This window comes from Oncorhynchus mykiss, chromosome 7 (genome assembly GCF_013265735.2).
Source record: "Oncorhynchus mykiss isolate Arlee chromosome 7, USDA_OmykA_1.1, whole genome shotgun sequence".
NCBI classification, from domain to species: domain Eukaryota; kingdom Metazoa; phylum Chordata; class Actinopteri; order Salmoniformes; family Salmonidae; genus Oncorhynchus; species Oncorhynchus mykiss.
This window is the reverse complement of record NC_048571.1, coordinates 30,749,699-30,777,186: the sequence shown is the minus strand read 5'-3', so window position 1 is coordinate 30,777,186 and position 27,488 is coordinate 30,749,699. Positions and strand designations below refer to the sequence as shown.

The following is a 27,488-nucleotide window of genomic DNA, read 5'->3' as shown; positions in this document are numbered from 1 at the left end:
CATTGGATTTCATCAGGTTTCTCAGGTTTATTATACACAGATGATTCACATCCTTACACTAATTTGTGTTACTTTGTCGGTTTGATCCCTTTGTTTGAAAAGCCTCTCAAATCAAATTTTATTGGTCACATACAAGTGTTTAGCAGATGTTTTTGCAGGTGTAGTGAAATGTGTGTGCTTCTAGCTCCGCCAGTGCAATAATATCTAACAAGTAATATCTGACAATTTCACAACAAATATCCAATACACACAAATCTAAGTAAAGGAATGGAATTAAGAACATATAAATAATGGACGAACAATGTCAGAGAGGCATTGTAGAATAGAATAGAGTATATACACACACACACGAGTAATGCAAAATATGTAAACATTATTAAAATGACTAGTGTTCCATTTATTAAAGTGGCCAGTGATTTCAAGTCTACGTACAGTTGAAGTTGAAAGTTTACATCCACTTAGGTTAGTCATTAACTCGTTTTTCAACTACTCCACAAATTTCTTGTTAACAAACTATAGTTTTGGCAAGTCGGTTAGGACATCTACTTTGTGCATGACAATACATTTTTCAAACAATTGTTTACAGACAGATTATTTCACTGTATCATAATTCCAGTTGGTCAGAAGTGTAAATACACTGAGTTGACTGCCTTTAGCTTCACTAGGGTAGGGGACAGCATTCGGAATTTTGGATGAAAAGCGTGTCCAAATTAAACGGCCTGCTACTCAGGCCCAGAAGATAGGATATGCATATAATTAATAGAATAGGAGTTAAAATAATGTCTGAGTATAACAGAACTTATTAGGCAGGCGAAAACCCGAGGAAAATCCAACCAGGAAGTACTATTATTTTGAAAGGCCGTTTCTCCATTGAAAGCCTATCCACCATACAAAGACTCAGTTCACAAGCTCTATGGCTTCCTCAACATGTGACCAGTCTTTAGGCATCGTTTCAGGCTTTTACTCTGAAAAATGAGGGAGATACAGCACTCTCAATCAGTGGCCTGTGGACATTTCCATTCATCAGCCATGAGTCTGATCATGAACACACCTTTCTTGTTTCTCCTTTCCTATTGACAAAGCTTTTGTCCATTTGAAATATTGATTATTTATTATTTACATCGTTTGGCATGTTTCTATTAACTTATTTTTTTTTTTTAAGCTGTCTGGAATTAGTGCACGCGCCTTCTGCATTCGGATTACTGGACAAAACGCACAAACGAAAAGGAGTTTTTTGGTCATAAAGAGGGACATTATCGAACACTTGTCTATAATGGAGACCTGGGAGTGCCACCAGATAAAGATAAGGTAAGTGATTAATTTGAATGCTATTTCTGACTTTGAATCCTGTCCTTGCTTGGAAAATGGCTGTATGGGTTGCTGTGGCTAGGAGCTGACCTAACAATCGCAAAGTGTGCTTTCGCCGGAAAGCATTTTTGAAATCTGACTCAGCGGTTGCATTAAGGAGAAGTTTATCTATAATTCAATGCTGAACACTTGCATCGTTTATCAAAGTTTATGATGAGTATTACTGTTATTTGATGTGACTCTCTGCACTTTGTTTGTTTGAGACTATGCATTTCTGACCGTAACGCTCCAGTGTAAACTGAGATTTTTGGATAGAAATATCAACTTTATCGAAAAAAACATACATGTATTGTGTAACATGAATTCCTATGAGTGCCATTTGATGAAGATCAAAGGTTAGTGATTCATTTTCTCCATTTCTCTATGGTAAATAATACCTGTATGTTTGAGGAATTTTAATTATGGGATTTCTGATGTTATGAATTTGGCGCCCTGCAATTTCACTGGCTGTTGTCGAGGTGGGATGCTAGCGTCCCACTTGTACCAGAGAGATTAAACAGCTTGGAAAATTCCAGAAAATGACATCATGACTTTAGAAGCTTCTCATAGGCTAGTTGACAACATTTGAGTCAATTGAAGGTGTACCTGTGGATGTATTTCGAGACCTACCTTCAAACTCAGTGCCTCTTTGCTTGACAACATGGGAAAATGAAAAGGAATCTGCCAAGACCTCAGAATTTTTTTTTTTTGTAGACCTCCACAAGTCTGGTTCATCCTTGGGAGCAATTTCCAAAGGCCTGAAGGTACAACGTTGATCTGTACAAACAATAGTATGCAAGTAAAAACACCATGGGACAGCCGCCATACCGCTCAGTAAAGAGACGCGTTCTGTATTGGTGTGAAAAGGTCAAATCAATCCCTGAACAACAGCAAAGGACCTTGTGAAGATGGAGGAAACAGGTACAAAAGTATCTATATCCACAGTAAAACGAGGCCAATATTGATATAACCTGAAAGGCCGCTCAGCAAGGAATAAGCCACTGCTAAAAAAAAAACATAAAAATAAAAGACTACGGTTTGCAACTGCACATGGGGACAAAGATCATACTTTTTGGAGAAATGTCCTCTGGTATGATGAAACAAAAATACAACTGTTTGGCCATAATGACCATTGTTATGTTTGGAGGACGAAGGGGGAGGCTTGCAAGCCAAAGAACACCATCCCAAGCGTGAAGAACGGTGGTGGCAGCATCATGTTGTGGGGGTGCTTTGCTGCAGGAGGGACTGGTGCACTTCACAAAATAGATGGCATCATGAGGGACAATTATGTGGATATATTGAAGCAAGAGTCAGGAAGTTAAAGCTTGGTCACAAATGGGTCTTCCAAATGGACAATGACCCCAAGCATACTTCCAAAGTTGTGGAAAAAGGGCTTAAGGACAACAAAGTCAAGGTATTGGAGTGGGCATCACAAAGCCCTGACCTCAATCCTATAGAATATGTGTGGGCAGAACTGAAAAGCATGTGCGACCAAGGAGGCCTACAAACCTGACTCAGTTACACCAGCTCTGTCAGGTGGAATAGGCTAAAATTCACCCAACTTATTGTGGGAAGCTTGTGGAATGCTACCTGAAACATTTGACCCAAGTTAAACAATTTAAAGGCAATGCTACCATTGAGTGTATGTAAACTTCTGACCCACTGGGAATGTGACGAAAGAAATAAAATCTAAAATAAATCAATCTACTATTATTCTGACATTTCACATTCTTAAAATAAAGTGGTGATCCCAACAGACCTAAAACAGGGTATTTTTTACCAGGATTAAATGTCAAGAATTGAAAAACTGAGTTTAAATGCATTTGGCTAAGGTGTATGTAAACTTCCGACTTCAACTGTATATAGGCAGCAGCCTCTCTGTGCTAGTGATGGCTAATTAACAGTCTGATGGTTTTTCCAGTCTCTTGGTCCCAGCTTTGATGCACCTGTACTGACCTCACCTTCTGGATGATAACGGGGTGAACAGGCAGTGGCTCGGTGGTTGTTGTCCTTGATATTTTTGGCCTTCCTGTGACACCGGGTGCTGTAGGTGTCCTGGAGGGCAGGTAGTTTGCCCCCGGTGAAGCGTTGGGCAGACCGCACCACCCTCTGGAGAGCCTTGCGGTTGCAGGCGGTGCAATACCAGGCAGTGATACAGCCCGACAGCATGCTCTCATCTGTAAAAGTGTGTGAGGGTTTTAGGTGACAAGCTAAATATCTTCAGCCTCCTGAGGTTGAAGAGGTGCTGTTGCGCCTTGACTACACTGTGTGGGTGGACCATTTCAGTTTGTCAATGATGTGTACGCCAAGGAACTTGAAGCTTTCCACATTCTACACTACTGTCCTGTTGATGTGGATAGTGGGGTGCTGCTCCCTCTGCTGTTTCCTGAAGTCCACGATCATCTCCTGTTTTGTTGACGTTGAGGATATTTTCCTGGCACCACACTCCCAGAGCCCTCACATCATTGTTGGTAATCAAGCCTACTACTGTTGTGTCTGTAAACTAATGATTGAGTTGGAGGCGTGCGTGGCCATGCAGTCATGGGTGAACAGGGAGTACAGGAGGGGGCTGGGCACGCACCCTTGTGGGGCCCCAGGGTCGAGGATTAGCGAAGTAGAGGTGTTGTTTCCTACCTACACCACCTGGGGTGGCCCGTCAGTAAGTCCAGGACCCAGTCGCACAGGTTGGGGTACAGACCCAGGGCCTCAAGCTTATGGTGAACAGCATTCTTACAAAGGTATTCCCCTTGTCCAGATGGGATAGCGCAATGTGCATTGAGATGGCGTTCTATTGGGGTGGTAAGCAAATTGGAGTGGGTCTAGGGTGTCAGGTAAGGTAGAGGTGACATGATCCTTGACGAGTCTCTCAAAGCACTTCATGATGACAGAAGTGAGTGCTACGGGGCGAGAGTCATTTAGTTCAGTTACCTTTGCTTTCTTGGATACAGGAACATAGGTGGACATCTTGAAGCATGTGGGGACAGCAGACTGAGATAGAAAGAGATTGAATATGCCCATAAACACAACAGCCAGCTGGTCTGCACATGCTCTGAGGACGCGGCTAGGGATGCCATCTGAGCCAGCAGCCTTGCGAGGGTTAAATATTTTACTCACATCGGCCACGGAGGAGAGCCCACAGTCCTTGGTAGCGGGCCTCTGATGAGTTCGATGGGGAAAACGCTGTCATAATGTACATTGTGGCATACTTGCTCTAGTGTAGTGCAAGTTGGCAGACAGACACCAAGTCGACAACACCCTTCTTTAACATTGGGGCTGTAGTGAGAAAGGAATGAGCACATGTCCAAGAAATGCCCTCCAGATGGTGTATAAAAGCATTTGAAGTGACAACTTAACTAATTCCCAATGTTGCGACTGTCTGCAAAACACATGGAAAAATACACAGTATGGGATACAGAGCTTGACAACGGGAGGTTTCTCTTACAATAGCCCCACAACACAACAGGGTGTGTGAAATTGGAGCCAGCCCCCTCTTCCAAAAGGGGGAGGAGTCAAGTGTAAACCACAAGGGTTTGGTGCTGGATTAGGGGAGGCCTGGTTTGGGTGTGTCTGCAACTGTGGGGGCAGGAAAACAGCGCAGGACGGAACAGGTTGGTAAAGTAATGCTTTGCCTGCAACCTGGGAACAGGTGATGAGTGCATAGTTAACGAGAGGAAAGATGGAGAAAGAGGAGACGCCGATCCCTTCATAAAGGTTGCACATGTCCTAACACCTAGGACCTAGGCAGTGAGGTGGATGGCCAAGCCTTGTTATTGGGGGGGAAGCTAAGCACTTCATCCAACTGGCATACATCAACATTACTCAGTCAGACAAGCCCTGGGGCACGATGGGTGTAGCCCTGCACTTGGAGCAGTTGGGGAGGGGATAGGCTACACCACTCACACCTGAGTCACACTGCACAATAGCATAGGAATGGTACCTGCAGCACAGCCCAGACATGTCAGGTCCTGTGTCTAAATTCAGAGTGGTGGTGGAGAATAAAGATACCGCAACGAGAGATGTGTTGCATTTGAAATGTTAAAGGGTTCAAGTAACTTTTAGCAGTATTTAAAGCTACATTGGACTCTTAAAATTGTTTAATACTGAGACGCAAATAGTTATACAAGACCCTTTATCAGTCCTGCAATTAGACAATTAAATGAATAATTTTCTATTCAGATCTGCCAGTCAAGCTTTAAGAGCGAGGCACCAGTGTGAACTGTGATCAAATAAGTCGTCGTGGGCCAGGTTGTGTGTCATTCTTCATTCACTCCCAGATGCATATTCTGAGAGTCAAATTTAATTGCCCTGACATTTCTTAAATAAGCCTGTCCATAGAGCATTAATATACATGTATTACCGTCGGGACACAATTCACTGTATTTCTGACAAATGCACACAGTGATTAGGGATTGCATGCAAATGTTTCCCGCCAGTTAAAATATCCCAATATAGCTGAACTCACTATGGAATTTAAAAATGTTTATATTACATAAATATATTAAACACAAATAGGTTACAAAAAATACTTGCATTAGCGAAACCAAATACTCCCAAGGTTGTCTATATTGAATCCTAGTTTGGGAAACACAATTATGGTACTTTAGAGTGGTTATATAAAAACACAGCCAGGCTTAAATTTTTTGGGGTAAAATCAGTTTTTGAACCATAACACCCAAGTCATACAGACAAAAATGAACAGTGGGTTTTTACTGACTTTTGTGCTTGACGTGTCCTCCATTTAAACATTTTCTCAATTGTTGCCTGAGGTATTAACAGTGATAAGGGGCTGATATGGATTGAGGGGTAAAAACAGAGGATGAGTCCCAAATGGCTCCCTATTCCCTACATATTCAAGCATGTCTCAAAATAATAGTCTATAAAATATAGCAGCACTACAATTACAACAAAATACTTGTCTTTATAAAATAATTCCCTCCAGGGCTCGAAAATAAAGGGAGTTTCAAAACTGACTCTGGGACAGTTCTGGGATGACAGAACCACTGCAAATAAATGTAAAAAAGCTAAATGAGGCTGATGCAACAGAGGAGCCCATTCAGCTTAACATTTCCATAGTTCTATTTCTTCATTATAAGCTCAACAATGGGCACATGGCTGTAGGCTACGTGTGAATGTCCCAAAATGCAATAAGTAGGAAAACAATTCTCAAAAGCGTTTTTTTTTTTTTTTAAAGAGGCAAAAAAAAAAAAAAAAAAAAAAAAAGTCACTTGAGTGCATGTGTCCTAGTTCTTTAGGACATGACTCAGGAGAACAATCTCCTGGCCGTAATGCACCATCTCATCTATTTACATAAGATTTGTGAAAGGGTCCAAATGAACAGGGTATGTTCAAGTAGTCAACTTACTCCAAGGAAAGAAAACATTTCCAACAATTTAATTTCTTTCCAATTTCCTTCGTCATATCGCCAGGCATAGAGAGAGCATTTCTGTCAGCGTGTTCAACGAAGCATTTCATTCGCACAGCCCTGGCCTAACAAATATTACGAGACATGCAAGACTGAGCTGCGACAGAAGGGAGAGGTAGGCTAGTCTGTAGCTCCAACCGTATTTTCCCCTCAAACTGTTCCTTTCTTTTTCATACAAGATTCATGTCGGTAAAAAAAGCGAATTGTATTTTTTTTAAGTGGAATTGCATTTTCTACTGCGTGGGTACACATCTACACTACATAGTTAGAAGTATGTGGACACCCATTCAAATGAGTGGATTTGTCTATTTCAGCCACACCCGTTTCTGACAGGTGTATAAAATCGAGCACAGCCATGCAATCTCCATAGACAATCATTGGCAGTAGAATGGCCTGTAATGAAGAGCTCTGTGACTTTCAACGTGGCACCGTCATAGGATGCCACCTTTCGAACAAGTCAGTTTGTCAAATTTCTGCCCTGCTAGAGCAGTTTCGGTCAACTGTAAGTGCCGTTACTGTGAAGTGTAAACGTCTAGGAGCAACAACTGTTCAGCCACGATGTGGCAGGCAACACAAGCACACAGAACGGGAAAAATAGTCTTTCCTCGGTTACAACACTCAGTACAGAGTTCCAAACTGACTCCAGAAGCAACGTCAGCCAAAGAACTGTTCATTGAGAATCTTCATGAATTGGGTATCCATGGCTGAGCAGCTGTAGACAAACCTAAGGTTGCAAGCGTCGACTGGAGTGTTGGAAAGCTTGTCGCTACTGGTCGCTGGAGCACTGGAAACGCATTCTCTGGAGTGATGAATCACACTTCACCATCTGGCAGTCCAACGGACAAATCTGGGGTCGGAGGAGGAATAATGGTCTGGGGCCGTTATTCATGGTTCGGGTAGGCCCCTTAGTTCCAGTGAAGAAAAATCTTAACGCAACAGCATACGATGACATTCTAGACGATTCTGTGCTTCCAACTGTGTGTCAACAGTTTGGGGAAGGTCCTTTTCTGTTTCACTATGACAATGCCCCAATGCACAAAGTTCGGTCCATACAGAAATGGTTTGTCAATCGGTGTGGAAGAACTTGACTAGGTTGCTGAGCCCTGACCTCAACTCCATTTAACAAGTTTGGGATGAATTGGAACGCCGACTGCGACCCAGGCCTAACACCAACATCAGTCCCCGACCTCACTAATGCTCGTGGCTGAATGGAAGCAAGTCCTCGCAGCAATGTTCCAAAATCTAGTGGAAAGCCTTCCCAGAGGAGTGGAGGCTGTTATAGCAGCAAACGGGGGAGCACCTCAATATTAATGCCCATGATTTTGGAATGAGGTGTTAATGTGCAGGTGTTCACACTGGAAATGATCTCAAATGAGCACAAGAAATGCAGAACATTTAAATGAACAGTATAAAACAATCAGAATGGAGAAAGACCCATTAAAATGACTTAGAATGTATGTGCTGCCACCCTAGGGTCACACACACTACTCAAAGCAAATGTAGAACTTATTTTTCAATAACAAAATACCGTCCACTTTTTTTTATTTTATTCCGTGGTATGTTTTGACCATAATCGCCCAGCCATAACAGCCGCTGCTAAGCTAAATAAATAGGGAAAATACTCAGCCATAAGAACTTGAAGTGTGACCTGGCTGGAAGTGACCTGATGCGTTTCCTTTTGATAAAGGCAACCAAAGTAAATTGAAAACCAAACTATGAGACTGCACATGGCCACAGTCACTTTGAAGCAACATTTTTGATGGGTAGATCCCGATTCAGGGGGCATCTTCAATGGAAGATGGAATTAACGTAAGCTAATTCTAAATAAAACAGCGTCATCAGCAAAGCACCATCACACCTCCTCCTCCATGCATCATGGTGGGAACCACACGTTGTGGAGCTCATCCGTACACATACTCTGCGTCTCACAAATTGTGAACTTATTTGCCTACCATTCCTCGTCTGTCCCCTGGTCGACATCTAAAATGGCACGCTACACCCGATTAATTATAGTGCACAAATTTTGATCAGGGCCCACAGGGCTGTTTACAGGTAGTGCACTTGATAAGGAATAGGGTGCCATTGTGGATACACATCACCAGGTTGACCTGACACGACACTTAGGTGTGGCAAGGAAGTGATTTGGATATTTAGTATGAGATTATCAGGTCCAGCACCTGTGACAGACACATCTCAGATGACAGAGACTGAATCAATTGGCCACTAGATAGATATCTAAAAAAAATATTATACTTAATTAATTTTGAATTTAAATCTCAATTGATATAGATTGATCTAGCGTGTAAACTAAAACAAGATAAAAAAAAAAATATTTAAGCTGAATATTAACAATTTATGAAGATAGACATATCTTGATATTTTGTCATGTTTTCAAAGTGATCATCTCTAGTGCATATAGTATCTACAAAAGTTTGTGAAACATTATCTTTCTTAATTTAGCTTTATCAGGTGTTTTTTTGTATGCTTTGTGATTCTAACTAGGCTGCCCACCTAGCTGACGGCACTCAGCGTTTCAGATATTTTTCAAACGGTAAAAACATGTCTTTAACAGAGTAATACCTAACACCCTATTGGAGTGGTTACATAATGATTTTATGTGCATATACAGTTGAAGTCAGAATTGTACATACACCTTAGCCAAATACATTTAAACTCAGTTTCACAATTCCTGACATTTAATCCTAGTAAAAATTCCCTGTTTTAGGTCAGTTAGGATTATTTTAAGAATGTGAAATGTCAGAATAATAGTAGAGTGATTTATTTTAGCTTTTATTTCTTTCATCACATTTCCAGTGGGTCAGAAGTTTACATAAACAATTTAAAGGCAATACTAATAGAGTGTAACTTGGGTAGCATTCCACAAGCTTCCCACAATAAGCTGGGTGAATTTTGGCCCATTCCTTCTGAGAGAGCTGGTATAACGAAGTCAGGTATTTAGGCCTCCTTGCTTGCACATGCTTTTTCAGTTCTGCCCACAGATGTTCTATGGGATTGAGGTCAGGGCTTTGTGATGGCCACTCCAATACCTTGACTTTGTTTTCCTTAAAACCATTTTGCCACAACTTTGGAAGTATGCTTGGGGACATTGTCCATTTGGAAGACCCATTTGCGACCAAGATTTAAACTTCCTGACTGACGTCTTGATGTTGCTTCAATATATCCACATACTTTTCTACCTCATGATGCCATCTATTTTGTGAAGTGCACCAGTCCCTCCTGCAGCAAAGCACCCTCACAACATGATGCTGCCACCCTCGTGCTTCACGGTTAGGATGGTGTTCTTCGGCTTGCAAGCCTCCCCCTTTTTCCTCCTAACGATGGTCATTATAGCCAAACAGTTCTATTTTTGTTAAATCAGATCAGAGGACATTTCTCCAAAAAGCGGCCTTTCAGGTTATGTTGATAAAGGACTCATTTTACTGTGGATATAAATACTTTTGTACCCATTTCCTCCAGCATTTTCAGAAGTTCCTTTGTTGTTCTGGGATTGATTTGACCTTTTTGCACCAAAGTACATTCATCCCTAGGAGACAGAACGCGTCTCCTTCCTGAGCATTATGACGGCAGCGTGGTCCCATGGTGTTTATGCTTGCGTACTATTGTTTGTACAGATGAACGTGATACCTTCAGGCACTTGGAAATTGCTCCCAAGGAGGAACCAGACTTGGAGGTCTACAAGAGGCACTGAGTTTGAAGGTAGACCTTGAAATACATTCACAGGTACACCTCCAATTGACTCAAATGATGTCAATTAGCCTATCAGAAACTTCTAAAGCCATGACAATTTTCTGGAATTTTCCAAGCTGTTTAAAAGGCACAGTCAACTTAGTGTATGTACACTTCTGACCCACTGGAATTGTAATATGGTGAAGTGAAATAATCTGTCTGTAAACAATTGTTGGAAAAATGACTTGTGTCATGCAAAGTAATGTCCTAACCGACTTGCCAAAACTATAGTTTGTTAACAAGAAATTTGATGAAAAAGTTGCAAATTGGGATATTATTTTTGGACGATATGTATCGTTTTTACAATATCGCAATATTATTTGTACCGATATTTTCCCTTCCTAGCTTGTTCTCCATATTTCTAAATAATGAGTCAATTTGTTTTCAGCACTTTACTTTATTATCATGACTGATTAAAACTTCTCATATTTCTCTTGTCCCTCTGCAGCAGACATACGGTAAGCAGTATATAATCGTAATACATATAGAATCATGAGAATTACAAAACATATCAGCACCAAAGCATTGTGAGATCGTATAGTGAGGTCCCTGGCAATTACCAGCCCTATAAAGTCATGTGAATAAATGGTTAATACAGTGCCTTGCGAAAGTATTCGGCCCCCTTGAACTTTGCGACCTTTTGCCACATTTCAGGCTTCAAACAAAGATATAAAACTGTATTTTTTTGTGAAGAATCAACAACAAGTGGGACACAATCATGAAGTGGAACGACATTTATTGGATATTTCTAACTTTTTTAACAAATCAAAAACTGAAAAATTGGGCGTGCAAAATTATTCAGCCCCTTTACTGAAGCCTGAAATGTGGCAAAAGGTCGCAAAGTTCAAGGAGGCCGAATACTTTCGCAAGGCACTGTAAGTGATAAGCAGTAAATGGGCAAAAGCGTCGGGCGGTGAAAATGACCCTATGCAACCACATTAGCAAGCTAAAAAAATAAGCTAGGTCAGCATCAGATAAGAGGGGATGTGGAAGCTCCTGCTGTGTGCAAAACTAGATCAAGCTGAATATAGGCCTCTGGAAAAGGCCTGATGCAACTTCCTCATTATAGTCACCCCTACTTCCCCTAATAGGAACAACTTACTCCTTCCATATTTAACAGACTAAGTCCTGCAATTGTTTGTAGTGTTTTATGAAGTTATAATAAACAGAAAACATTTAAAATGTTCCTTTTTTACTATAAAGAGAATATTATTATTATTTTTATGTCATTGGTTTTATTTGACACCAACAGTGAAATCGAGCCTTCCATGCAAATGTGGTATACAGCAACCCATCTAATTGCTTAATGAAAGACGGGGGGAGGAGGGCACTCCACCAATGTCTTCAGTTTGAACTGAGATATTCTTCAGCCCGCAAATAAGTCTCAAATACATCAACAACTTTCCAGGTAATGCTATCCCTGTCCAAATCAATCTGTATGACCGTAATTCACTATCGACATGGATTGAGCAGACTCGTATGAGTGTATAATACCTAAAAAACGGAATAATTGTTTTTTCTCCAGGTTCGTCTGAGCGATTTCTCATGAGGATGCCAACATTTCATTTCCTGCGACATTGAGAGGCTTGTCAGTAGGGCATGGCAGGCTGGTAATGTGGTCTGGCTGATCAGCAGTGCGCAGCATTATCAGCTGGGCCAGGCTGGGATGTGGGTCAGTCAATGGAAAGGGGAATGGGCGGAAGGGATGTCCACTGTAGTCAAGAATTGTTCTCCAACTCAGTTTGGGGACAAACTTCCTCTCCTGGTAGCTTAGCTCCATCCTGAGGCACCGTCAAAAAAGGCGACAGACACTCCCACACACTTCACACTGAATGGACTTCGTCTGGTTTCCTGAACGGCCTGCCTGCCCGTCTATCCTTTGAAAGGAGTGCGTGAGCTTTCCTCTCCAGTTCATGCCGAGTAGAATCATCCTCAGTAAACTCACTCCACATGGCCACTCTCCATGGACTGCCCTAAACCGTCTGCACCACCTGAAAAGAGGCATGCTACTTAAGCCAAAACAGCACACCGCTGAGAGGCCAGGCTTGAGCAGTTGTAAAATCCTCCTCCTCTCATGGTGGACGAGCGTTTGATGGTTGTGGTTGTTTTTGTACCAAATGGACTCTTAGCGTGCGTCACGCAGTGCTGTTTAGGCACAGGCCACAATAGTACAATAATACAAGCTGTGAGCTCATGCTCCAGATGGGGCCAATGCCTGCAGAAACATGACCCAGCTTTTCCTGGACCACTCCAATGCAACGTGGTTTCAAATGGATCAAATTCAAATTGAACAGACAAAAAAAAAAAAAAAAAAAAAACAACATAGGTCCAACCTCATTTATTCCACCCCACCCCTGTGAGCCATCTTCAGTTTGATAAGTCTCTGGTGGTGCAACTGCCGGTATAGCTGGAGAGCATTATTCAATGGAAACCTTGTAAAACACATGTAATTAACTTCTGCTCTGTTCATAAGTAGCTGCCTAGCTAGACACCTTTGACTCTGGAGATAAAACTGGCACAGCCAACGTGGGAGGACAACGTCACAAAATGTATTACGAAATGAATCCCAATTTGTTGATAACCTTTGTGGCACACTAGGGCGGCAGGTAGCCTAGTGGTTGGAGCGTAGGACTAAAAACCGAAAGGTTGCTAAGATTGAATCCCCGAGCTGACAAGGTAAAAATTTGTCGTTCTGCCCCTGAACAAGGCAGTTAACACCTTGTTCCTAGGCCATCATTGAAAATAACTTTGTTCTTAACTGACTTGCCTAGTTAAATAAAGGTAAAAGCCATGTAGTTCACCAGTAGCCTCCTTGTCCAACCAATGCCAAATTCTCACCAGCACTTTCACACATTAGCAACATGTCTGGTGTTCTGTGTGGGTTGGTGGGCAAACCAAGCAGTGTTCCGTCTCGCCCTTAAACACATCCCAGAATAACTGGTGCCCACATCTCACCACTGCACAAAAGCACTCAGTGTCTCTCAGCACAAGAGTGGGGCTCTGTTCACACCTACTCAGTTTACTCAGACGCCCCCTCCTCGCGGCGGTCTGCTGTGGCGGTGGGCCACTGGACTGTGTTGTGCTGTGTTCCAGACAGGTCTCAATGCTTTGACTAGTTAAGATTCCATCTAAGGTAAAAGTAGAATATATCCTGGGGGACAGCCCTCCATACAATTATTAACTCTATTCATACACTTATTTTGGGTCAGAACAATCCAACAATGCTCTTCATGTTTTAGCTTTTCCTTCTTTCAGTAACTTCAAATCATACTATGCTCCTTCAAGTCTAAAACTGTAGATCACTACATTTTTCAGCTGATTCGGTTTGAATTAGTAGCTCTGACAGAACCTCCCTTGTCTTGTGGATCACTGTTGCGAGTCTTGTGATGTTTCTTTGATGCACTAGAGAAAAAGAGTCTGCCTCATACAACACGTTTATAAAAAAAATAAAAATGTAAAAAGACATCCTCATGGTAACCAGTCATGAGGATCCACAGATTAGTCAGATCATGCTGTTGACAACAGCATAATATTGAGCCTCTTACATTAACAGATTTCACAAATGATTCTAAACCCGCAGACGAGAAGCCCGCACTGTCGAAACCTAGCATAGAAACTTGGGGAAGCCAAAATACTAGTTATTGATGGAGTAGTACTGAGGAATGGACTGGCAACTTAGAAAATTAAAAACAGGGTTGGGAATTCCTAATAACCCAAAACAAATTTCCCTGTAGCTCTCAAAAGGGAAATGTGCAGCGAAATCAAAGACTGTTTGGACATGTGCTGTCATCACCACTAAGGAGACCGAGGGCTGTGCTCCCACCACACTCCTTCCATTCAGATACACAGACATCTCCCCCCTCTCCTTCCCTTTGTTTAGAATGTATACATTTCCCCTTTTCTAAACAGATTTCCATGAGCTCAATGCTGGGAGCGGGGAGGGGGCATGTGGCAGTGCAAGTTTGCCTATAGAAAGCACGTGTCACAGGAATATTTAACAGACGCAGGAACTCTAAACACTTCGTCAAAATGTTCCCAGTGATAAATATAGCCTAGTCCTCAAGTCATGTTGCGAATAACAGGTTGGACGTCAACGTACTGCCTTTTTCCAGACAAATTGTTATTTTTTTTTAAACGTATGAGGCACTGGGGAGTATACGTTATACCACCCTGCATACCACTGCTGGCTTGCTTCTGAAGCGGAGCAAAGTTGGTCCTGGTCAGTCCCTGGGCGGGAGACCAGATGCTGCTGGAAGTGGTGTTGGAGGGCCAGTATAAGGCACTCTTTCCTCTGGTCTAAAAAAATATCCCAATGCCCCAGAGCAGTGATTGGGGACATTGCCCTGTGTAGGGTGATGTATTTCAGATGGGACGTTAAACAGGTGTCCTGACTGTGGACACTAAAAATAGTATGGCACTTAACGTAAGAGTAGGGGTGTTAACCCTGGTGTCCTGACTAAAGTCCCAATTTTACCTTCATGCCACCTAATCATCCCCAGCTTACAAATGGATCATTCATCCCCCCTATAGCTATTCCCCAGGTCGTTGCTGTAAATGAGAATGCTTTCTCAGTCAACTTACCTGGTAAAATATGGGTTAAATAAATAAATAAAGTCAGATAAAAACAAGCCTACATTGTAACAATGTGATGCAGTACTTTCACAAAGTGAGATTGAAAAACATCACCCTCTATTAAGAATGTCATGATGCATAAGTACATAGGCTTGAGTAACCAATGTTGTTAAACGAGAGACAAAAACAGAGTGATTGCACTATCAAAACAATTTCAAACATGTACAGTACCAGTCAAATGTTTGGACACACCTACTCATTCCGAGTGACGCAGCGGTCTATGGCACTGCATCTCAGTGCAAGAGGTGTCACTGCAGTCCCTGGTTCGAATCCAGGCAGCATCATATCTGGCAGTCATTGGGAGTCCCATAGGGCGGTGCACAATTGGCCCAGTGTCGTCCAGGTTTGGTCGTCATTGTAAATAAGAATTTGTTCTTTATTTAACTAAGGCAAGTCAGTTAAGATTACATTTTTACTATTTTCTACATTGTGAAATACAAGTGAAGACATCAAAACTATGAAATAACACACATGGAGTCATGTCGTAACCAAAAAAAAGTGTTTAACAAATCAAAATATATCTTCAAAGTAGCCACCCTTTGCCTTGACAGCTTCGCACACTGTTGGCATTCTCTCAACCAGCTTCATGAAGTAGTCACATGGAAAGCATTTCAATTAATAGATATGCCTTGTTCAAAGTTCATTTCTGGAATTTCTTAATGTGTTTGAGCCAAATCAGTTGTGTTGTGACAAGGTAGGGGTGGTATACATACCAAAATACCAAGTCCATATTATGCCAAGAACAGTTCAAATAAGCAAAGAGAAACAGTCATTCAATACGGAAAATTTCAAGAACTTGTTTCAAGAAAAGTTTCTTCAAGTGCAGTTGCAAAAACCATCAAGCGCTATGATGAAACTGGCTTTCAGGAGGAATGCCACAGGGAAGGAAGACCCAGAGTCTGCTACAGAGGATTATTTCACTAGAGTTACCAGCCTCAGTAATTGCAGCCCAAATAACAGACATCTCAAAATCAACTGTTCAGAGGAGACTGCGTGAAAAATCAGGCCTCCATGGTCAAATTGCTGCAATGAAACCACTACTAAAAAGGACACCAATAAGAAGACTCCAAATTGTCTGTGTGAGACCCCGAGTAGGTGAACGGATGATCTCCGCATGTGTGGTTCCCAACGTGAAGCATGGAGAAGGTGGTGTTAATGTGTGGGGGTGCTTTGCTGGGAACACTGTCTGATTTATTTAGAATTCAAGGCACACTTAACCAGCATGGCTACCACAGCATTCTGCAGCGATACATCATCCCATCTGGTTTCTGCTTAGTGGGACTATAATTTGCTTTTCAACAGGACAATGACCCAACACACCTCCAGGTTGTGTAAGGGTTATTTGACCAAGAAGGAGATTGGAGTGCTGCATCAGATGACCTGGCCTCAATCCCCCAACCCAATTGAGATGGTTTGGGATTAGTTGGACCGCAGAGTGAAGGCAAAGCAGCCAACAAGCGCTCAGCATATGTGGGAACTTATTCAAGACTGTTGGAAAATTATTCCAGGTGAAGCTGGTTGAGAGAATGCCAAGAGTGTGCAAAGCAGTCATCAAGGCAAAGGGTGGCTACTAAACTCTAAAATACATTTAGATTTGTTTAACACTTTTTGGGTTACTACATGACTCCATGTGTGTTATTTCATAGTTTTGATGTCTTCACTATTCTAAAATGTAGAAAATAGTAAAAATAAAGTGCATAACACTAAACACTAAATTTAGTGCATAACACTAAATAAGTTACCCCTCTCTTTAGAATACAAATGCATACTAAAAACGGACTCCACCAACGCCTGTGATACCAGACACGGTCACATTGCATTACCTGTGTTACAGTTTTACACGCGACTTCGTTTTACCTTTTATGCAGGCATCTACATAAATACCGAACTCAATATAACAGTGCTATCCCTGAATCATTTGATTTCCATTGTGCATGAAACAAAGTGACAGGAGCAGTGCTTTCCTTTATAGAACAGCCCAGTGATTTTTTTTAATCTAACTAGGCAAGTCAGTTAAGAACAAATTCTTATTGACAATGACTGCCTACCCCAGCCAATCCCTAACCCGGACGACGCTGGGTCAATTGTGCACCGCCCCACTGATAAAGGCATTTCCATGGTAAATCAAAGTGTTGCGTTATAAAGTATGTCTCGGCATCACACTGTTTGTCATGCTGTGTAACAGACACATGAATAATGGCCTTCGGGTTGACTGGCATTCTGCCCAGAGGGAAGACCTTTACAAATGAAGGGAACTGGGTCACATGGAAATTTACAATGTAAATGATGTAAATCAGAGATTGGCTGAGTGAGAGGTTTAATTTATGAGGCAACAAATTACAACACAGGTGTTTGTGTTATAACTTCAAACGCTTATTCAATCTGAGGTTGTCTTCAAAAATGCTCATGCGTGAGACTGCACTGATTCAGTTATCCTCAATAAATTAAATGTTGTATCAAGGTTTCTCTCACATGTGTGAGATATTTTTATCTGAGGGGATTCTGCAATTACTGTGTCCAAAATACCAACGTCAACTGCACTTTTATTACGTTTGTCAGGCAGGATCAATATCGGTTGATTGAGTGGAGTCAGTAGTAGACCCCAACCGATATAGGATGGGTCGGATACAGATTTTAGGGAGCCAAAAGTCACTGATAGGATTTTTAGAGTTGTGTTGGAATCGGCTAAACTTTGATCATTGAGATAGGAAATGAAAGAGACTGGGTTATGTCAGAAGTTAATGGTTCTCTGAAAAAAAAATCAATGGATTAGATGGAGGGGTTGAGGTCAGGACAGGTTCTCTTAAGGCAGTAATAAAGGTTTGTTATCCTGTTACCCTCTTTTTTAGCTTCCTGTACAGCCATAAACTAAGGATTGGAGAGAAAGGGCAGTGTCTTAAATAGGATGTATATAACTGTGAAGTGAGAAATGTTTTGCTGTCCGATTACAGCTGTACAGAACCTTCAGGAAGAATTCAACTTGGTTAAAGCTTCTCTAGAGCCCGTAGGTCATTTACTCTGAAGAATAAGAACCTAACAGTTGGAAAGAAAATATATTTTTTTAAATGTATAGGCACTACCAGTCAAAAGTTCAGACACACCTACTCAAGGGTTTATTTATTTTTACATTGTAGAATAATAGTGAAGACATCAGAACTATGAAACGACACATATGGAGTCAAATGTCAAATGTCACTAACGATGTGATACCACTGGGTTTTCCCCACCCCAGGACACCTGCTTCTGTTCTCTATATGTTCTGCACGTGTGCTGCAAAAAAACCTGTCCCTGGTATTCACACCTGTACTCAATACAACACATTGAATTTAACTTCACGCTTATTACTATATAATAGAAAAGGCTACTGAATGTATTTTTTTTCCCTCTTATCCAACCTGTGATTGGGCAGGAGGAATGTAGTAAGGAATATGAAATGCATAATGATCTGTGTTTCCATTGTGTCAGTAAGGTAAAAACACACCAGGCCTACATGAAACACTCCCTCTGTTCCTCCTTCTCCCGCACCAATGAGTTTGCATCCCTGGGCCCCATCCATAGAGAACAATGGTGAAGTGTGAGGGGGGGGGGCATCTACACATGTTGTATAACAGCAATGATAATTTCATTAATAATGGATTGTGTCACTTGATCGCTAGGGAGAGAGGGGGGAGTTTGATCACAATATCACAACAGATAACCTACACCGATACTGTATTGTGCTTCAGAGCCATGTTCTTAACTGAAAGCACATGAGCTGAAAACAAGGGCACACACACAAATTCCAAACAGTCCTGCAAATCCTCAGATCTCCTGCCCTATGGGCGTTCTCAGTTTTAAGTGTAGGCCAGTGAGTGGGCCCATCCTCTGTTGCTCATCCGACAGCCCCGGTGTCCTTCATAGATGTACACAGAACCGCAGACAAATACTTAGTCAGTAGTAGCTTATTAAAGCACCATAGAGCAAAAAAATATATACAATTCGACTGACCTACTCTGCACCATATTGAAAGAGCAATTCATGCCACATGACAACAGTTGACTCCCCTTTCACAAACTAGAATTGTCTATGTCACCTACTGTGGCTTAAAGAAGCGATGAACAATAGATACACATCTTTGCCTTTACCTCTTGTTCCAGTCGCCATATCTGCCACCTTCTGAAAGGCATCCAGGAAAGAGCTTGTGACGATGACGGTTGCCCTGAAAGATAAAAACAAAAAAAAGTAATGGAGAAACATTCAATTTAAACCACTCGTGTACACAATAAAACCAGCCTTAGAAGAAACCCTAGACAGGTTTCAGATAAGAATATGTTATTGCATCATTCGGCTTGAAATCAGTTCACTCTGTTTGCGTGAGCATACTGATTACAATCATTCCAGCTAACATTTTTAAGCATATTGTTTCTAAATCAGAGTCAAAGAAAGTCCGTCACTACTGGGGAGACGGTGACTGTTTCGATCACAAGACTCAAATCTCATTTAGGAAAACCCCTACACGATTATGTCCTAGACCTACTGAATTTTCTTATTGCCCTTCAGATTTCAGTTTCTGGATTTAGACATTCATGACATTGAACTGAGATGTGTTCCCCTAGTGGGTTGGCTTGGGCAGTATACTGGGGAATTTTGAAATACCAACAGTATCATTTTAAATATACTGTACAATTATTTCATTTTCGCAAAAAGTACAGTTGAAGTCAGAAGTTTACATACTTAGGTTGGAGTCATTAAAACAAATCTTTCAACCACCAATTTCTTGTTAACAAACTACAGTTTTGGCAAGTCGGTTAGGACATTACTTTGTGCATGACACAAGTCATTTTTCCAACAACTGTTTACAGACAGATTATTTCACTTATAATTCACCATACCACAATTCCAGTGGGTCAGAAGTGTACATACACTAAGTTGACTGTGCCTTTTAAACACCTTGGAAAGTTCCAGAAAATGATGTCATGGCTTTAGAAGCTTCTGATAGGCTAATTGACATCATTTGAGTCAATTGGAGGTGTACCTGTGGAGGTGTACCTGTGGATGTATTTCAAGGCCTACCTTCAAACTCAGTGCCACTTTGCTTGACATGGGAAAATCAAAAGAAATCAGACAAGACATCAGAAAAATAAATGTAAACCTCCACAAGTCTGGTTCATCCTTAGGAGCAATTTCCAAATGCCTGAAGGTACCACGTTCATCTGTACAATAGTACGCAGGTATAAACACCATGGGACCACGCAGCCGTCATACCGCTCAGGAAGGAGACTCGTTCTGTCTCCTAGAAATGAACGTACTTTGGTGCAAAAAGGTCACATTTATTTAACCTTTATTTAACTAGGCAAGTCAGTTAAGAACAAATTCTTATTTTCAATGACGGCCTAGGAACAGTGGGTTAACTGCCTGTTCAGAGGCAGAACGACAGATTTGTACCTTGTCAGCTCAGGGATATGAACTTGCAACCTTTCGGTTACGCGTCCAACGCTCTAACCACTAGGCTACCCTGCCACCCCAAATCAATCCCAGGACAACAGCAAAGGACCTTGTGAAGATGCTGGAGGAAACGGGTACAAAAGTATCTATATTCACAGTAAAACAAGTCCAATAGACGTAACCTGAAAGGCTGCTCAGCAAGAAATAAGTATCATGTTGTGGGGGTGCTTTGCTGCAGGAGGGACTGGTGCACTTCACAAAATAGATGGCAACATGAAAAAGGAAAACTATGTGGATATATTGAAGCAACATCAAGACATCAGTCAGGAAATTAAAGCTTGGTCAAAAATGAGTCTTCCAAATGGACAATGACCCCAAGCATACTTCCAAAGTTGTGGCAAGTTGGCTTAAGGACAACAAAGTCAAGGTATTGGGAGTGGCCATCACAAAGCCCTGACCTGAATCTTATAGAAAATGTTTGGGCAGAACTGAAAAAGCATGTGCGAATAAGGAGGCCAACAAACCTGACTCAGTTACACCAGCTCTGTCAGGAGGAAATGGGCCAAAATTCACCCAACATATTGTGGGAAGCTTGTGGAAGGCTACCCGAAACATTTGACCCAAGTTAACCTCTCTGGGATCGTTCGGGAAGCTAGCATCCCACCTCGCCAACAGCCAGTGAAATTGCAGGGCGCCAAATTCAAAACAACAAATCTCATAATTAAAATTCCTCAACCATACAAGTATTTTACACCATTTTAAAGATACACTTCTCGTTAATCCAACCACAGTGTCCGATTTCAAAAAGGCTTTTCAGCGAAAGCAGAAGATGTTATGTTAGGTCTGCCATTTTCCAACCAAAGAGAGGTGTCACAAAAAGCAGAAATATAGATTAAATGAATCACTAACCTTTGACGATCTTCATCAGATGACACTCCCAGGACTCAATGTTACACAATACATGTATGTTTTGTTCGATCAAGTTCATATTTATATCCAAAAAACAGTTTACATTGGTGCCATGCTCTGAAATGCCTCCAAAAGATCCAGAGAAATTGCAGAGCCACATTAAATAACAGAAATACTCATCATAAACTTTGATGAAAGATACATGTTTTACATAGAATTAAAGAAACTTGTTCTTAATGCAACCGCTGTGTCAGATTTCAAAAAAAGCTTTACGGCAAAACCACAATATTCAATAACCCTCTAAACCCGCAAGCCATCCAATTACCCGCTAAATTGTGGAGTCAACAAAAGTCATAAATGGCATTATAAATCTTCACTTACCTTTGCTGATCTTCGTCGGAATGCACTCCCAGGACTTCCACAAGAAATGTTTGTTTTGTTCGATTACGTCCATATTTATGTCCAAATACCTCCGTTTTGCTCACGAGTTTAGTTCACTATTCCAAAGGCACAATGCGCGAGCGCAAAATCCAGACGAGACGTCAAAAGAGTTCCATTACAGTTTGTAGAAACATGTCAAACGATGTTTACAATCAATCCTTAGTTTTTAGAAAAATAATACATCTTCAATAATATTCCAACCGGACAATAGCGTATTCATTAGAGGAAAAAGGAACAGCGCGCCCGTGTAGTAAACAACTGATTGGCCTCAGCCTAGTCCACTTGTTGAAACAGCTCTTATTCGACACCCTTCCACAATAGAAGCCTCAAACAACTTTCTAAAGACTGTTGACAGCTGCTGGAAGCCTTGGGAAGTGCAATCTGGCCCCATAGACACAGCATATTGGATAGGCAATCACTTAAATGAAACTAAAAACCTCAGATGTCCCACTTCCTGGTTGGATTTGTCTCAGGTTTTCGCCTGCCATATGAGTTCTGTTATACTCAGACATCATTCAAACAGTTTTAGAAACTTCAGTGTTTTCTATCCAATAATACTAATAATATGCATATATTAGCATCTGGGACAGAGTAGCAGGCAGTTTACTCTGGGCACCTTAGTCATCCAAGCTACTCAATACCGCCCCCCTGTCACCAAGAAGTTTAAATTGTTTAAGGCAATGCTACCAAATACTAATTGAGTGTATGTAAACTTCTGACCGACTGGGAAAGAAATAAATGCTGAAATGAATCACTCTTATTCTGACATTTCACATTCTTAAAATAAAGTGGTGATCCTAACTGACCGAAGACAGGGAATTTGTACTAGGATTAAATGTCCGGAATTGTGAAAAACTGAGTTTAAATGTATTTGACTAAGGTGTATGTAAACTTCCGACTTCAACTGTATATCCAGCCAATCATGTGATATGTTTGTTTCGAATGAGCACATGGAGCAAACGGGATGTGATTATCCACAGTTGAGCAACACAAGGGAGTTGATCAAGTTACATTTGAAAAGCACAACTAATGTTTGCCAGCTAAATATCTTCTAAAGTATAAGTTACCTAAGATGTGCCAAATACAATTCTCAGCTCAGGGCTCCAGCTATGCATTTGGTTGCAACCCCTATTACTAGCCTTCACCTGGAATGCTTTTCCAAAAGCCTTGAAGGAGTTCCCACATATGCCAAACCCAGACGATGCTGGGCCAATTGTGAGCCACCCTATGGGACTCCCAACCACGGCCGGATGTGATACAGCCTGGCTTCAAGATGTCCACCATTGCTCCTGTACCCAAGAAAGCGAAAGGTAACGGAACGAAATAACTATCACCCCGTAGCACTCACTTCTGTCATCATGAAGTGCTTTGAGAGGCTATTTAAGGATCATAACACCTTACCTGACAAACCATTTCAATTTGCATACTATTCCAATAGATCCGCATATGACGCAATCGCACTGCTCTATCCCATCTAGACACGAGAAATAGCTATGTAAGAATGCTGTTCCTTGACTACAGCTCAGCCTTCAACACCATATTACCCTCCAAGCTCATCATTAAGTTCAGGGCTCTGGGTCTGAACCCCGCCCTGTGCAACTGGGTCCTGGACTTCCTGACGGGCCACCCGTAGGTGGCGAATGTAGGAAACCCTTCTATTATGCTGATCCACAACACAAGGGTTCTTAGTCCCCTCCGGCTACCACCCAGTTACTCAACCCTGCACCCTATGTACATAGAGTCACTGGTCACTAATAATGGAACACTGTTCACTTTAATGTTTAACTCATTCCATATGTATATACTGTATTCTAGTCAATGCCATCCTATTTAAGTGTTGTATATACACACTATCCTAAGTATTCTAAAGATATACCAAATATTCTATCCACATACTGACCATGTTTATATCACACACACATCCCAATTCCATTATTTTACTTTTAGATGTCTATTGTTAGATATTACTGCACGAGCTAGGAACACACGGATTTCGCTACGTCAGCAATAACATCTGTTAAATGTGTGTATGAGACCAATAAACTTTGATTTGATTCGTGACAATGCTGTTGTTCAAAGCAGCAAATCACATTGGGTTATATGGGAAATTACCGTTAAATTCTGTTCTGCCTAGTGGCGCTGAACCGGCAAGTGCGGAAAGGTAAGGGGAAAAATAGAGCATTGTCCTATATTTTCAATGCTTGTCGCTTTAAGATATGTGCTCTAAGCAAGTGTTTCCATTAATGTTTATCCTCAGCCAACCACAGACCTCTCAACCTGCATGTAGTAGGCAGGGTGGGAAGAAAAAAAAACACTTGATTCTAATTGGAGATTTCACAGCGTCAGTCAAACTGTAGCTGCGCTATAAACACTAGCTGTAAATCATTTGGATGGCCTTTCTATTAGTAATGACGATTCAAAAAGTTAATTATGTAGGCCAATGTACTGTACTAGTAGGCAAATTGAAAGGAAAACCAAAAATATAACCAGAATTAAAAAATTGAATTGAAATAGGTATAAAACACTTAACTTTTGACTTGAGCTCTCGAACTTGCCCATTATTACTTAAGACTTGCTAAATTGTGACTTGGTCCCATCTCTGCCGTTGACACACTTGTTTATGGCGAATGCTCAAATTAATTGGGTGTGTGTGTTCATCAGTCCTTACTAAAATAATATAGGTCTAAGAAGAAGTCAGGGAATACAAATCTTATTCTGTTGTCTTTTTATTTGACACATGCACACAGATCCTATTAGCTAATAAATGGATATTCACTGAGAGGGGTTGCAGAGGCCAGGGTTAGCTCTTACCTTAGCTGGGATTGCAGCTTAACTCCTTTGGTTACAAAGTCCTCCCAGGCTGGATAACTAGCCTGAAAAGCAAACAGACACACAACGGGTGGTTACTTAAGTTGGACAACAGTAAATTATTGAATCAATAGAAAAAACATGTAATGTAAGTAGCAACCATTACATTCTATGAGATTAGAATTGCTTAGATTATTGAAATCAATCATATTTACTGTCATTTTTAATTGGATGTGGGAAAGATTGACTGTTACTGGGAAAAGGAGTGGGTCAGGGAGGCTTGAGCAGTCAACTACTGTATTCCATCCTGTTCCATCCCTGTGGAACGCTTGACAACTACAGTTGAAGTCAGAAGTTTACATATACCTTAGCCAAATACATTTAAACTCAGTTTCACAATTCCTGACATTTAATCCTAGTAAAAATGCCCCGTTTTAGGTCAGTTAGGATCACCACTTTATTTTAAGAATGTGAAATGTCAGAAGTGTGATTTATTTTAGCTTTTATTTATTTCATCATATTCCCAGTGGGTCAGACGTTTACATACACTCAATTAGTAGTTGGTAGCATTGCCTTTAAATTCTTTAACTTGGGTCAAACGTTTCGGGTAGCCTTCCACAATAAGTTGGGTGAATTTTGGCCCATTCCTTCTGACAGAGCTGGTGTAACCGAGTTAGGTTTGTAGGCCTCCTTGCTCACACACGCTTTTCAGTTCTACCCAAATATAGAAAATGTTCAGGGCAGGGCTTTGTGATGGCCACTCCAATACCTTGACGTTGTCCTTAAGCCATTTTGCAACAACTTTGGAAGTATGCTTGGGGTCATTGTCCAATTGGAAGACCCATGTGTGACCAAGCTTTACCTTCCTGACTGATGTCTTGAGATGTTGCTTCAACATAATCTGCCTACCTCATGATGCCATCTATTTTGTGAAGTGCACCAGTCCCTCCTGCAGCAAAGCACCCGTGCTTCACGGTTGGGATGGTGTTCTTCGGCTTGCAAGCCTCCCCCTTTTTCCTTCAAACATAACGATGGTCATTATGGCCAAAAAGTTGTTTCATCAGACCAGAGGACATTTCTCCAAAAAGTATGATCTTGGTCCCCGTGTGCAGTTGCAAACCGTAGTCTGGCGGTTTTGAAGCAGTGGCTTCTTCCTTGCTGAGTGGCCTTTCAGGTTATGTCAATATAGGACTGGTTTTACTGTGGATAGATACTTTTGTACCCGTTTCCTCCAGCATCTTCACAAATTCCTTTGCTGTTGTTCTGGGATTGATTTGCACTTTTTGCACCAAAGTACATTCATCCCTAGGAGACAGAACGCGTCTCCTTCCTGAGCATTATGACGGCAGCGTGGTCCCATGGTGTTTATACTTGCGTACTATTGTTTGTACAGATGAACGTGGTACCTTCAGGCGTTTGGAAATTGCTCCCAAGGATGAACCAGACTTGGTCTACAATTTTCTTTGAGGTCTTGGCGGATTTCTTTTGATTTTCCATGTCAAGCAAAGCGGCACTGAGTTTGAATGTAGGCCTTGAAATACATCCACAGGTACACCTCCAATTGACTCAAATTATGTCAATTAACCTATCAGAAGCTTCTCAAGCCATGACATCATTTTCTGGAATTTTCCAAGTTGTTTAAAGGCACAGTCAACTTAGTGTACGTAAACTTCTGACTCACTGGAATTGTGATAGTGAATAAGTGAAATAATATGTCTGTAAACAATTGTTGGAAAACATGTCATGCACAAAGTAGATGTCCTAACCGACTTGCCAAAACTATAGTTTAACAAGAAATGTGTGGAGTGGTTGAAAAACAAGTTTTAATGACTCCAACCTAAGTGTATGTAAACTTCCGACTTCAACTGAGTGTGGAAAGTAAATAGGTCATATTTGTTCAACTAAATCTTTATTTTCTCTGCCCCACTCTGAAAGCACCTCATTATTGCAGCTTAATTTAAATGAAAGTCACATTTCCAATCATGTTGAGTGAAGAACAATGAACGCCAACTCTGTCAGGATGGAATGGACCATTATTATGAACCAGTCTGTGGGTGAGTAATGACAGTTAATATTATGAGGAAAAACGTTGATTATATTAATATGAAAATAAATTAATCATCTTTTCTAGAATAGTAGTCAGCTGTATGGATTAATTAACTTTTTTGGATGCCTTTGTCAACAATGTGTACGCAACGCAGGCACAGTGGATGGAGGGGGTATATTTATGATAACTAGTATTATTTTTGTAAATTATGCCCTGCTCACAAGGCCCCTTGTTGGTGTGAGGCCTGAGGCAATTGCCTCTCCTTACCTAATGGTAAATCCGTGACTGGTTATGTCATAGCTAATTTGTAAATTATAAAAATATTGATACATTACTGGCTCAAACACTTAAATCTGCAAAGATTACAATTAGTGGGTGATGGTCATTTCATAACCAAAGCAGAGGGGACAACTAAAACATAGGAAACATTGGCCCCCCATAATCTGGGGTAGGTTGGTAGATGCCTATAAATCATTTACACACTCACAAGTCAGCTCCAACTCATGAGCTTCATCAGCTGCAGATGTATTATTTAGAATGGAAAATGAATGTGTTTATGCAGCAAACGTTAGTAGAGCCCGAACGATAAGGCATTTTTCAAAAATATTGAAATGGAAGGAGTATCAGACCACTGCAAATCTACCAAGACCTGGCCGTCCCTCTAAACTTTCAACTCATACAAGGAGAAGACTGATCAGAGATGCAGCCAAG

At 41.2% G+C, this 27,488-nt stretch overlaps 1 protein-coding gene across 4 annotated transcripts in view; it reads right to left on the bottom strand.

Moving 5' to 3' along the window:
* Positions 1-27,488, bottom strand: part of LOC110527647 (protein MTSS 2) — a 121,234-nt gene that overhangs the window by 77,630 nt on the left and 16,116 nt on the right. For all 4 annotated transcript variants that reach the window (XM_036983140.1, XM_021609056.2, XM_021609060.2 and 1 more), the window contains exons 2-3: positions 24,734-24,795; positions 19,273-19,346 (exon numbers count right to left, since the gene is read on the bottom strand). In XM_036983140.1, coding sequence (XP_036839035.1) covers positions 19,273-19,346; positions 24,734-24,795 — 136 coding nt within the window. The remainder of the gene's footprint in view (positions 1-19,272; positions 19,347-24,733; positions 24,796-27,488) is intronic.